The sequence below is a fragment of the Squalius cephalus genome (genome assembly GCF_949319135.1).
Source record: "Squalius cephalus genome assembly, chromosome: 15".
NCBI classification, from domain to species: domain Eukaryota; kingdom Metazoa; phylum Chordata; class Actinopteri; order Cypriniformes; family Leuciscidae; genus Squalius; species Squalius cephalus.
In genome coordinates, this window is record NC_137136.1 from 35,470,209 (window position 1) to 35,484,323 (window position 14,115).

The 14,115-nt window shown below is 39.9% G+C and overlaps 1 protein-coding gene and 1 long non-coding RNA gene across 2 annotated transcripts in view; one reads left to right on the plus strand and one right to left on the minus strand.

Moving 5' to 3' along the window:
- The first annotated feature begins 481 nt into the window (after positions 1–481).
- Positions 482–14,115, plus strand: part of LOC307172576 (NLR family CARD domain-containing protein 3-like) — a 114,319-nt gene continuing 100,685 nt past the window's right edge. Inside the window, exons 1-5 of the mRNA XM_079895079.1 lie at positions 482–621; positions 2,371–2,465; positions 2,739–2,852; positions 4,041–4,154; positions 12,462–12,587. Of these exons, the coding sequence (XP_079751205.1) occupies positions 2,416–2,465; positions 2,739–2,852; positions 4,041–4,154; positions 12,462–12,587 (404 nt within the window). The 5' untranslated portion in view covers positions 482–621; positions 2,371–2,415. The remainder of the gene's footprint in view (positions 622–2,370; positions 2,466–2,738; positions 2,853–4,040; positions 4,155–12,461; positions 12,588–14,115) is intronic.
- On the minus strand, positions 6,100–7,628 carry LOC307172601. Its single transcript, XR_013823735.1, has 3 exons — positions 7,566–7,628; positions 6,942–7,051; positions 6,100–6,167 (listed from the first exon to the last, which is right to left on the minus strand). It is a non-coding gene; the product is annotated as an uncharacterized lncRNA (long non-coding RNA).

Here is a 14,115-nt window from a genome sequence, read left to right on the forward strand (position 1 = left end):
ACCATAGTAGGAAAAACGCATGCTATGGTATTCCAGGGTGAAAATATCTAAATAAACCTTAAATGATTAATTTTGTATTGAATTTATCTTGCTTTCATATAGCATTATGGTTCATAACATTAAAATGTTCAGTTTTACTTCAGAAATCACTGGCACAATTTACCCCCAATGTATTCCCCCAAAGGCACAACTTCCCCCGCACCAGGGGCAAGTTGTGCCATGAGACCACTTTTTTTCCAAGAGCTATATTTCTGAAACAATTTATTTCAGATCCAAAGTTATTGTTCTCAGGGATGCACAACATCCTGAAATATATGTACATCCTTAAGTTGAAGGCATTACTGCCATGGCCTCCCTTTAAAGTCACTTTGAGTAAAAACTGGCACAACTCACCCCACTCTCCCGTATACCCAGAGCCATAGAGAGAGGCTCTCTCTCTATGGCTCTGGGTATACCTAAAGTGAAAGTAAGTTCTCCTGTCGCCATTTTAAGCAGGAAAAATGCGAAATACGACACGAAAAAAACAGAGCAAGTGTTTATCAACGTTTAAGGAGGAATTTACGTGTAGTTTTATGATGTTAAAGGATTTGAGATCCTGTATCTTGTAAAAGTTTGATCAAGGTGAGTGTTCATGTGTGACTTTCTAATATTAATATGAATCTCTGGAGGATATTTTACGTGATTTACGTGATTGTTTGATATCAAATCTTTCACCTCAGTGTTTCTTTTGTGTTTGGTGATGTTTGTGATTCTCCAGAAGTTTAACATTTTATGTGTAAACATGTATAGGCCAATTCACACCTCACAGACAAACGTCAACAAACACGTTTGTTGTTTTTGATTTATTTATCGATCAGTGTGTGTCGATGTGTGTCGGGGTTTGTTTTCTTTTTCACCCGAACATGTTCAGTCAGACATTTACTTGACATGTTCAGTCAAGCGGCAACCTCCCCGTCTCTCTCTTGAAACCAACACGGAAGTGAGTTAAACTGCAATTCGTTGACTGGCCGCTTGAGGCTGGCTGCAGAAGTGAGTCAAATCTGTATCTCCCCCATGTTAAAATTACCAACTTTACAGCAGAAAAAAACATGTTTACAGCCTGGATCTCTATGTGGCTTTGGTCTATACAGCTAATTTTGCCCTTCATAACAACTGTTTTTTTATAACTCATCCGTTTAGTTGATTAATATTTAAAGTTCTGCATAATTAAGGGTGTGGCCACTTGAGTGACAGGTGGATTGCTGCTGATGTCAATGCTAGCCGTTTGTCTGCTGTTACTAGCAGTCACTTCACCTCAGCAAATGTTAGCTGCTGAACTTGCCACCTCTGCAGTGTTTTGTGCTTTTTTGCAGGATTATTTCATACAATTTAATACACCCATTACCAGGTGAACACTGTCAAAACGTCAATCAAGAAATGAACCGATGACTTTAACCCTCGGAAGTACACACTGCAGAACATAACACAGAATTTAGCAGTCAAAACTGATTCATCGTTGATTCAAACCTTTTTCAGCAGCTGTCAGGGTCGAGTAGAGTGCATGCAGCCTGGACGGTGTAAAAGTTGTAGATGTCAGGTTAGGCTAGTGTGCACATGACCATGGACAGGAGTCGTCCCATATTTGATTTCAATTCAAGTCATTCAACTGTGCTCTCTCCTCTCAGAGTTATATTCACCATCGATTTATCTCCCACCACATGTACGTTTATAGAGTTGCTCACTATCTCACTCTTTACTGTAGATACAACTTACTGTATAGTAGGTTATGTTACTTTGGCATTAGTGATCACTTGAACATACAGCTACAACTTATCGCGCTAAAGCGCATCTGCCTGCTGATCGCTGATTGGCTAAAAGTGCGTGCTCGTCGGTGACGTCAACACCAACACCAGCTGACTCTGCATGGGCGTGTGTGTACAGTAATGTCATGATGACTGATTTTATGGACTACATGCACACTTTAGTTTATTGTTTTAACCAATTAGACTTTAAAATGTAGATGTTTGAAAACCGCCGAACTGACCCCAAACCAGCCCAAATTTTGTCCACCCGCCCAAACCCTTTTTTACCCGCACAATCAAAGTCAAAACCGCCCAATCTGGCAACACTGGCTGGGATGGGCAACTTCGGTCCTGGAGGGCCACTGTCCTACAGAGTTTAGCTCCAACCCTGAAAAAATCACCTGCCTGTAATTTTCTACTAATCCTGAGGACCTTGATTAGCTTGTTCAGGTGTGTTTGATCAGGGTTGAAGCTAAACTCTGTAGGACAGTGGCCCTCCAGGACAGAAGTTGCCCATCCCTGAGCTAAATTATGAATGTTGTTTAATTTAACAATTTAATTTAGTGTCTGAATGTTTCATCATTCACAGTCAGTGGAGGAGATCAAACTCACCAGATTCTCCTGCAGCTTCATCATGGCTGATTCACAAGGATCCAGAGATGGAGATTGTTCTCCAGGATGCAGGTACTTTCAACAAACATTGCCTCACAGAAAAATTTGTTTCTGCGTGACAGGTTGCAAAAATGTTACATTACCCCCTATACACACACACACACACACACACACACATCAAAGAAAGTTTACAGAAAAAATATGATTTTTTTGCCTATTTTTGTCTTGAAACTAACATGAAATATTAATTAAAAAGATAATTGTTTCCTCAAAGTACTTTTTGATGCAGGATAAATGTATTCACAGTAATCTGAAGGATTAAACTGAATCTGTTCTCTGTTCCAGTTCAGTCCAGCAGAAGAGCTCAAACCCAGAGTCCAGCTGTGTGTCTATGAAGAGTAACTGCTCTATGGATCCACCAATAAAGTTTAAGAGTGGAGACCAACGGCCTGATCTCAGGTATATCATTTCTATAAAAGATGTGTTTATAGTATGACACTTTTGAATTAGAATCATCATTTTTCTCAGTCAGTCAGTCATTGCTAAATATTTTCCTTCATGTTTTATTTTCAGACTTCTTGAGAATAATGCAACATTATGGGCCCTATCTTGCACCCAGTGCAATTGACTTTGTACACCACCGCATGTGTTGTTCCTATTTTGCACCCGACGCACAGCGGACTTTTCCCTCCACAGACGCACGTCAGTAAATCAGGGAATGAACTTGCGCTCCCGGGGGCGGTTCAGTGCAAAGAGGAGGCGTGTTTCGGCGCAAACGTTCCCAGGTGCTATTTTGCAGGTTTAGAAAACAATTCCGGAAATTCATAGACCAGGAAAAACCTTGTCTAAAGTCAGTGGCACATTGCGCATGTTATTCAGATGCTATTTTAAGGGCGCATGCTTGGCCATAATCAATGTATGTAGTGTGTGCACAACGATTCTCTCATCTACACACAGACGCAACAGTTTTCATTTTTGCAAACCATACATTATTACAAGGAAAAATATTAACACACGAGGGAAATCATTGTTGTGTCTATGAAGATGTGAAAAAATAGGCATAAATCTAGCTTACACATTTACCCAAATTATAATACGCCTGTTTAACCGAAGCTAATTTGTGTGTGTTTCTCCATCCCCAATGTCACTTCTCTGTGTTTTACGGCCGTGACGAGAACGTCGGTCTCCTCGGCTGTGAACCGCTCCTGGCGCGCGTCTGGCAAACCCGCCGTAATAATAGCAATCCGCCATGAAACAAGTGCGCCTGCTCTTAAAGGGAATGTGAGATGATGCTCTGATTGGTTTATTTCACGTTACGCCCAAACCACACCTATGAATAATGAAGCTACTTCAGACCAACCCATTTTAGATCCGCACACAAAGTTACTTGCGTTTCGCGCTTGATTCTTGCGTTTCAGACCGTTAAAATAGGGCCCATAGTGTTACATCACAGAACCTAGAGAAAGTTTACACAAAAAAAATATAATTTTTTTGCCTGTTTTTATTTTGAAACTAACATAAATGTTAGATAAAAAGATTATAAAGTGCTTTTAGTTGAAAGATGAATGTTTATGTTAATATGGTTCCTCTCATAAAGAATGAACACAGTAATCTGAAGGATTAAACTGAATCTGTTCTCTGTTCCAGTTCAGTCCAGCAGAAGAGCTCAAACCCAGAGTCCAGCTGTGTGTCTATGAAGAGTAACTGCTCTATGGATCCGCCAATAAAGTTTAAGAGTGGAGACAAACGGCCTGATCTCAGGTATATCACTTCTATAAAAGTTATTCTTATAGTATTTGATTTTCATGAAATTATTAATATACAGCAGTTTAATGATCTAGATTGGAACCGAATAATTCTAAATTCAAATCCTGTAAGTTTCAGTCTATTAATGATTATCATTGTGCTCTTGCCAATCAGAATCCATTCTAATTTAAAGGGCTTGTGCATTTAAAATGACAGACGACATTGTGGAGAAGTTAATCGCCGAGGTACAGAAAAATCCACCACTGTTTGACAAGTCAAGCCCCTTTTCGAGGATACGTTAATAAATGGATATATGGAAAGCAATCGGTCGTACCCTTGGAATAAATGGCGAGAAGTATTAACGATGAGATCATTATGCAGGCTAGCAGCAAATAGTGTAACAAAATTACCTCAGCCCAGCCAACACACCCATGTGGGGCCCAAACGGGCTGCAAATGGGCTGATATCCGGGGCCCACCTGGGCTACCCAACTGGGAACCCAGCTAATTTTGGCCGCGGTTTCCGTGGTGGTCCCACATGTGTTAGCCCAGATAGGTTGATGATGGGCTCTTGATGGGCTCCATATCGGGCCCATATGGGTAACCTAGGTAGCACCCATTTAGGGCCTACAGGAGTCTGCACACATGGGTTGATGATGGGCTCTTGATGGGCTCCATATCGGGCCCATATGGGTAACCTAGGTAGCACCCATTTAGGGCCTACAGGAGTCTGCACACATGGGTTGATGATGGGCTCCATATCGGGCCCATATGGGTAACCTAGGTAGCACCCATTTAGGGCCTACAGGAGTCTGCACACATGGGTTGATGATGGGCTCTTGATGGGCTCCATATAGGGCCCACATGGGTAACCTAGGTAGCACCCATTTAGGGCCTACAGGAGTCTGCACACATGGGTTGATGATGGGCTCTTGATGGGCTCCATATCGGGCCCATATGGGTAACCTAGGTAGCACCCATTTAGGGCCTACAGGAGTCTGCACACATGGGTTGATGATGGGCTCTTGATGGGCTCCATATCGGGCCCATATGGGTAACCTAGGTAGCACCCATTTAGGGCCTACAGGAGTCTGCACACATGGGTTGATGATGGGCTCTTGATGGGCTCCATATCGGGCCCATATGGGTAACCTAGGTAGCACCCATTTAGGGCCTACAGGAGTCTGCACACATGGGTTGATGATGGGCTCTTGATGGGCTCCATATCGGGCCCATGTGGGTAACCTAGGTAGCACCCATTTAGGGCATACAGGAGTCTGCCCAGATGGGTTGATGATGGGCTCTTGATGGGCTCCATATCTGGCCCATATGGGTAACCTAGGTAGCACCCATTTAGGGCCTACAGGAGTCTGCACACATGGGTTGATGATGGGCTCTTGATGGGCTCCATATCTGGCCCATATGGGTAACCTAGGTAGCACCCATTTAGGGCCTACAGGAGTCTGCACACATGGGTTGATGATGGGCTCTTGATGGGCTCCATATCGGGCCCATGTGGGTAACCTAGGTAGCACCCATTTAGGGCATACAGGAGTCTGCCCAGATGGGTTGATGATGGGCTCTTGATGGGCTCCATATATGGCCCATATGGGTAACCTAGGTAGCACCCATTTAGGGCCTACAGGAATCTGCCCAGATGGGTTGATGATGGGACCCAGATAGGTCTTATCTAGGGCTCTTATGGGCCACAACGGGTATATATATGGGCTACCATATTTGTCTGTTTGGGTTACCTTATTTTACAGTAAACCCCTAAATACAATCATTACATGTAATCCACTAAACTATACTAAAATGTTAAAGGTATTCAATGAACAGAAACCAGTAGTTCACTTTTAAAGTTACTTTATTAAGCAAGTACAAGTATCACAAAACAAGAAAAGAAAAAAGTAATATATATATATATATGCACACGTTATATATGCATATCTGAAAAAATTAACCATTTCACAAACAAAACAATAACCGTGCAGCTTCTCACTCCTCTGTTGTCGCTCTCCCAACGGCCCTTTGAAAAGAGAAAATAAATCAGTCAACCATTATGCCACTTTTTTAATTCCTTTTCACAGTTCAATCAGATGTGTCAGGTTAGCCTTTTGGTGCCCCACATCAAGTGTATCTAGATAAGGGGTTTGCAAACCTGTCCTGGAACACCCCCTGCACTGCAATTATTGGAAGCACAAAATGTACATTTTGACCAACTTTTACCACTTTGAAGTAATTTCTAAAAAATAATTAGTGTTGAAGATCATTAAACCGTTATGCTGCCTCATAAGTCTGTCTGAAATCAGAATGGTTACTGCTCAAATAAATAAAAACTAAACTAAATCGGTTTTGTGAGGCACCTTAGTGTGTAAACGCTGCCTGCTAAGTCGTTGCCTGATAGGGCAGCGAGGCAATGAGTCAGCTGCCTAAGTTTTCAGATGCAGACTTTGTACGTTTCCCTCATCTAATATACCGGATTCATCACATTAGCTCATTTATAGAAACTGCAAGATCTGAAGTGGGTGTGCAGTACTGAGGGTTCCCAGGACAAGTTAGAAAACCAAATATTTGCCCATCATTCATCCAACTCAAATATTGCTTATCACTTGACATGTAAGTAGTAGCAACTTTACAAAGTCTACTCGCTCTAATGTTATGTTACAGAACATATTTCTCCTGTTTTACAACATTTGCACTGGCTCTTAGTTCAATTTTAAAAACTAAACAAGTTGGCTCCTTTATATCTTCTTCATATACACTTCCTCCACTACATCCTAAGATCGGCTTCTGCACTTACACTTGTTCTTCCACGCACTCGGACAACTTCCATGGGGTCACAAGCTTTTGGTTGTGCTGCTCCTGATGCCATCACTTCCTCTTCACTTCTTGCCTGCTGTCTGTACTATCCTGTATAAATAAAAGCAAGAAAAACTCAATACAAAATAAGTCATGTACAAGATTTTCACTTTACAGTTCAATTAGTCGGGTAGAAAACAAAGTATACAACACTATCCATTCTAAAACACATTTTATGTATTCACACAAGCAATTCTTCAGAGCCCCAACATGGAATTGTAAAAAAATTAATATTACTCCCATGTGTCAGTTACGTTTACTATAATGATAAGGTCATGATTTCATCTTTAAAACAGATGAAGAAATCAACAAATTGTGGTGTTGAGCTGAGAGGGTTGTGGTCTGTTGCTCTTTGAATTAGGCCTATATCTTTCAATGCAGGTTTATATTGTTTCAACAATTTGCCTGACCCCTGGGGGCTCCGTATATTTCTGATAATATTTGTGGAGAAACATTACACTGTTTTAATTCAGAATCCTAACCATACATTGTAGGCTACTAATTAAAAGTAATTTATTAAATCAAGTAAAATAAAAAATAACACAAAAGGCCAATGAATCTGTACCAGAAGTGATAGTGCAATGTAGCAGCTAAAGAATAATCCTCCACCAAATTGCCAGTAATCAGCTGGTCCTTGGCGAATCTGAAGAGGGGGAAAGAAGAAATTATTCAATGAAAAGTCCTTAAAAAGCAGTATTTTCTTATATCATTCCTTCAAACAATCTTAAATTTAAAAAAAAAAAAAACGTTTGCCATTATAACATTCACACTACATGAACTGAGTAATGTCAAGGGCTGGGTAAAAAATATTGATTTCTCGATTTTATTTGATTCTCATTTTTACGAAACAATTTCAATTCTTAAATCCCAAGAATCGATTAGTCAACCTGTTTTCAGTTGATGAATGAATGGAACATTGTAGCGTGCATCCCATCCAATAAATCCAGCCCTAGTAATGTCATCTTTGAGACTGTTAGTTGTTACATGATGATTAAAAATGTAAACATAAACTTTAAGCATGGCAATCCCATCAGAAATGTGTATCATTGCAAGGGAAGCACACACAAAAAAAAAAAAAAAAAAAAAAAAAAAGGTAAACAAATATATTTCCAATACTGTTATCAGTGTTTGAAGAGGTTATGTAAACATACTTCTAACGAATAAATGACTGTTTTATCACTTTACTCATTCCAACGCTTTTTTACCTCTCATGCGTTTTTAAACTAACGTTAGCTGACATTAAACACACAACGTTACCAACAACAAAACACAGCAATGTCAGATGGTACTAAATTACATTGAAATACGTGCTTATATTGCTACAGCAGTACAAAAACACACACAGAGATAACTTATTGAACGTATAAGGTTGCATTAAGCCTATGACTGTTAACGTTTCTCATGTCCATAAACGTTAACGTTAATTTAACTGACTGCTATAAGGACTGAAAAATGTTTTCTTACCTGATATCGCCAGTATTTTTACAGACCACGTACGAACCCTTCCTCTGTTCACATTCCAGCCTTTGTTCTTCATTGATATCAACTTAAATTCGCTCAAAATTTAAGAATTCAACAGGCAGATATAAAATAATCCAGGTCTGACCGAGTAGGCTAATCAATGCAAGCAGATCAGTACGCGCCTATTTTAAATTTGAAAATACGTCCGTTACTCTCGGTCGGTGACTGAGCCACGCAGAGCCGCGCACATTCTCATTGGACAGTTTCCTGGAAGACAGACAGATTAACCAATCATGCTCAAAGTAAAACGGCGAAACAACCAATAACAATAGTTTAATAACAGTTAACATAGCGGTGTATTGAGTTTTATTTGCAGTCTGTATTATTATTTAATTAATTAGTCAAATGACATGACAGTGTATGAATACAAATGTAATAATGCAATGTAAACGGTTAGGCAAGCAGACAAAATTGTAAATTCAAACAAAATCACAAAAAAAGGCAAAAGGTTTGAAACTATTATTGTTAATAATGATAATTATATTTTAACATATACTGAAGAGCTGTTATATCAAAAAAATTATGAAATGCTAATTAATTGTCACAATAATGTTGAAAGGCAGATATTTCTGCTGTATGTTGTTTCAACATACAGATCTTGTAAAAATGTCAACGCTGATTTAGAAGTGTTTTAAATCTTTTACTTTTTTCTTTTCTTGTTTTGTGATACTTGTATTTGCTTAATAAAGTAACTTTAAAAGTGAACTACTGGTTTCTGTTCATTGAATACCTTTAACATTTTAGTATAGTTTAGTGGATTACATGTAATGATTGTATTTAGGGGTTTACTGTAAAATAAGGTAACCCAAACAGACAAATATGGTAGCCCATATATATACCCGTTGTGGCCCATAAGAGCCCTAGATAAGACCTATATGGGTCCCATCATCAACCCATGTGGGCAGATTCCTGTAGGCCCTAAATGGGTGCTACCTAGGTTACCCACATGGGCCCGATATGGAGCCCATCAAGAGCCCATCATCAACCCATCTGGGCAGACTCCTGTAGGCCCTAAATGGGTGCTACCTAGGTTACCCACATGGGCCCGATATGGAGCCCATCAACCCATCTGGGCTAACACATGTGGGGCCACCACGGAAACCGCGGCCAAAATTAGCTGGGTTCCCAGTTGGGTAGCCCATGTGGGCCCCGGATATCAGCCCATTTGCAGCCCGTTTGGGCCCCACATGGGTGTGTTAGCTGGGGCAAGCTCTGTCCAGATTGTCCTCTGGTGTCTGCAGATGAATCCACGTTGAGCTGGGAAACGTGATGTAAATGTTTGCGCGTGAATCCGTGGCCAACAAAACCAAAATTAGCTGGGTTCCCAGTTGGGTAGCCCAGGTGAGCCCCGGATATCAGCCCATTTGCAGCCCGTTTGGGCCCCACATGTGTTGGCTGGGGATCTTGTAAAAATGTCAACGTTGATTTAGAATGTTTTTTGTTAATCTTTTTCAACAACAAACTGACATTATTTCAACCATATTTCAACGTTGAAGGTCGGTCATGTGCTGGCTGGGTATGTAGCCTACTCATTTCCCATTAGTGAACTGACTAGGTCTCACATAGGGAGCCCATCTGGGTTTGCCCATGTTGGACCTACTTAGTTGACCCAAGTGGGCCCCAGATAAGAAGCCCCTTTTGAGCCCATGTCCATCTGTACCCCTGTAGCCCATTTGTAACCCATATGGGCCCCAGATAAGAAGCCCCTTTTGAGCCCATGTCCATCTGTACCCCTGTAGCCCATTTGTAACCCATATGGGCCCCAGATAAGAAGCCCATTTTGAGCCCATGTCCACTCTGTACCCATGTAGCCCATTTGTAACCCATATGGGCCCCAGATAAGAAGCCCCTTTTGAGCCCATGTCCATCTGTACCCCTGTAGCCCATTTGTAACCCATATGGGCCCCAGATAAGAAGCCCCTTTTGATCCCATGTCCATCTGTACCCCTGTAGCCCATTTGTAACCCATATGGGCCCCAGATAAGAAGCCCCTTTTGATCCCATGTCCATCTGTACCCCTGTAGCCCATTTGTAACCCATATGGGCCCCAGATAAGAAGCCCCTTTTGATCCCATGTCCATCTGTACCCCTGTAGCCCATTTGTAACCCATATGGGCCCCAGATAAGAAGCCCCTTTTGATCCCATGTCCATCTGTACCCCTGTAGCCCATTTGTAACCCATATGGGCCCCAGATAAGAAGCCCCTTTTGAGCCCATGTCCATCTGTACCCCTGTAGCCCATTTGTAACCCATATGGGCCCCAGATAAGAAGCCCCTTTTGAGCCCATGTCCACTCTGTACCCCTGTAGCCCATTTGTAACCCATATGGGCCCCAGATAAGAAGCCCATTTTGAGCCCATGCCCACTCTGTACCCCTGTCGCCCATTTGTAACCCATATGGGCCCCACATAAACGTGTTGGCTGGGAGGTATCTAGTTTCCACAACATTGTATTGCTTCATTTTAAAGTTTCAGTGAAAAAGGCATTGTGTGTGTATATATATATATATATATATATATAGGTGTTGAGGTGTTGTTTTTATTCCACTATTGACTTCGTCAGCTAAATTCACTGTTAGATTAGTCTGCACTAGACTAGCTAGATTCACTGTTTAGATGCGCTCGGGCATTCTGAGGACATCTGCTGGTAAAAGACGTGTAAATGCAGCAAACTGATATTGATTCATTCCAAAGTATGAACAAAATTTGTCTTCAAAAGACGATGGACTCCTCTCGTCTTTTAAGGATATAGTGTACCCAAAAGCACCTGTTTTTCTTTTTCAGTTTGTGTGACGTAAAGCAGAAGCAGGTCATCCATTTTCACTACTTTGAAACTGCAGCGGGCGCGAGTGCTTAGAGTGAAAAGAGCATTATCGTTCGTTGGTGTGGATGCGAATATAGTTATCCTTATAGTTATTGTTCTTGGTGTGAACGGGCCTTAATACTAGCAATGACATCAAGTAAGACTAAGCTGAGATTTTTTCCACCTTTATATAGTGGAGTAGGTGTAACATTTAGTGGATTTTTCTAACCGCTGGTCTAGATTTGTTGAAAGCTTCACAGTGTCTGGTCAGAACAGTGATGTTTCACAGCAAGAGCACTGTTACTAGAGTACAGTAAGGTGGTTTATCTTTAAAGGTCAGCTAAACATTGGTCTCTTTAGTCGGTTGAGCCTTCGTCCTCCATTGTGCTCTATAATTCTATAGTTGTTTTCAATTTGTTTGTTTTGAATTCAAAATTCCTAATATTATCGGTCGCTTTAATACATTTTTTTAATCATGCTTAACATTTTGCAAAACAGTAAGTTAATTTCTCAAAATAATTGTAATCAAAGTTTGAAACACAGTGTAAAACACCGAGTTACAGACGTTAAAGCAAAAGTGTGTGGAAGAAATGTAATATGTTCTATATGTTTGCATTTTCTTATATTCATAGAATCTTATAAATATGATGATAATCAGATGAATGTAGTGTTGATGCATACCCTTATGAAAATACGCATGTGTATGTCCTTGTATATGACTGTACAAAAGTTAATGTGACTGAATGTATGACCGAGACAGAGAGTCTCCATTCAAGGGTGTAATATGATTAAATAAGATAGACAAATCTAAACAATATGTTAGTTGTGGCTGGGATGTGTCTTGATGTAGCATAGGGAAAACAACCTTGGGGGAGGAACAACTATAAAGAATGAAGGATACCCCCCACTCATTGTCACACTCTGCAGGCACTTTGTAATGACTGTATGACTGCTGACCTTTCCTTGCAAGGGAATAAATAATTTTTGAAAACAATTGATACCTGTTTGTCTCTTATTCAGTGATGTAAAATTGTTTGCCACTACAATTGTTACAACATACCCTGGTCTTTCCTAAGACAGAAGATTCCAGTAAAAGTGCACAACATTTATAAGTCTGTCTGCTTTATATTTTACTTAGTTTTGAATCCAGTTCAGTCCAGCAGAAGAGATCAAAACCAGAGTCCAGCTATGTGTCTGTGAAGAGTGACAACTTTATGAATCCGCCAGAAAACTTTAAGAGTGGAGACAAGCGGCCTGATCTCAGGTATATCACTTCTATATAGTTATTCTTATAGTATTTGATTCTTATAAAATTATTAATATACAGCAGTTTAATGATCTAGATTGGAACCGAATAATTCTAAGTTCAAATCCTGTAAGTTTCAGTCTATTAATGATTATCATTGTGCTCTTGTGTAAAGCTCTATGTCTTGTATTGTTAATAGGGATGGGTATCGTTAAGGTTTTAACGGTATTACTACTCTTACCGATACTCCTTATCGATCCGGTACTTTAACGGGATTCTTATCGGTTCTTTTTGTTATATTAAAAAAAGGGAAAAAAATAATTTAGAACATAATTAATATTGCTTTATATTTTGAAATGTTAAATAAATATCTATAGCAAAAGAAAAAGCAATGCTTTAACTGAACAAATAAAACATGTATGTTATGCAGAAGGGTGCAGGCTTTTGTGTTTTATATACAGAAGACATAGGACACCAAAAACACAGTACAAACACATGGTCAAACAAAAAAAAGTATACAATAAAACAAAAATACAAATTATATACCCAGTGCTTTAATTTCATTAACCCTCTGGGGACCAAAAACGCACCCGCGCCTTTTGCTCTTTTTTTTTTTTTTTAGCAATGAAAAATAAACACAAAATGCTCTGTTAATTTTGATCTTTAATTTTCGTGTTATACATCAATCGATCCTGTTCAGTTTCTATTTTTTTTCAGTATACTCACAATAAAAATAAAGTGTTTTGCTTTTTGACAAATAAAGAAACTTTAACATGATGCGATGTCTGCCTTCTCTCTGTATGTAAACTCCCATTTGAAACGCGTTCGAAAATGATCTATAACTCCGCGAAAATTCAGTCAAACAGGCAAACAGACCCACGGGCATAAAGCTTGAGATTGCATCTTTTAAATGAAGTAATTTATATAAAAAACAAATATTATCAGCTTCTGTAATCTGTATAAAAAGAGAGCGATTCCAGTCGAGCTCATTACGAGCTCATTGACTTTAATTCGTTCACGCCTACTCACGGAGCGCGCTATTCACAAGATGATGTGCTAAGCCATCTATGCAAAACAGGTAAACGCCCCCAAGCAAATGCATTAAATGCTTCAAGTTTCATCATTTCGTCACCTGCGCGTTGGGAAGATGACACGGTACACCGGTGCGGAAGCCCTTCAGTTCGTCCTGGATACTAGCGACGAAGAGTCCAGATTTTCATCAGAAGAGGAGCGCGACTACTCTGATGACCGTTTGTATTTTGAAGAGCGAATTGATGCAGCCGTGGATAGAATTTCGGATGAGTAAGTATTTATTCTTACTTGCATTAGTTGACAAGCTATTCAAAACATGAGCTTACATATTATACTGGGTGGACTTGCCATCCAGAGTATTGACATTTGATATCTACCTATATTCAACACGATCTAATGAAAGTGCATATCTATACCATGAATTTAATATCTCGTACCATTTCAACGTCAAAAATGTTTTGTTTTGTTTTTTTGTGTATGCTACACCCCTTGGTTAGGAAATTTGTATTTGTAT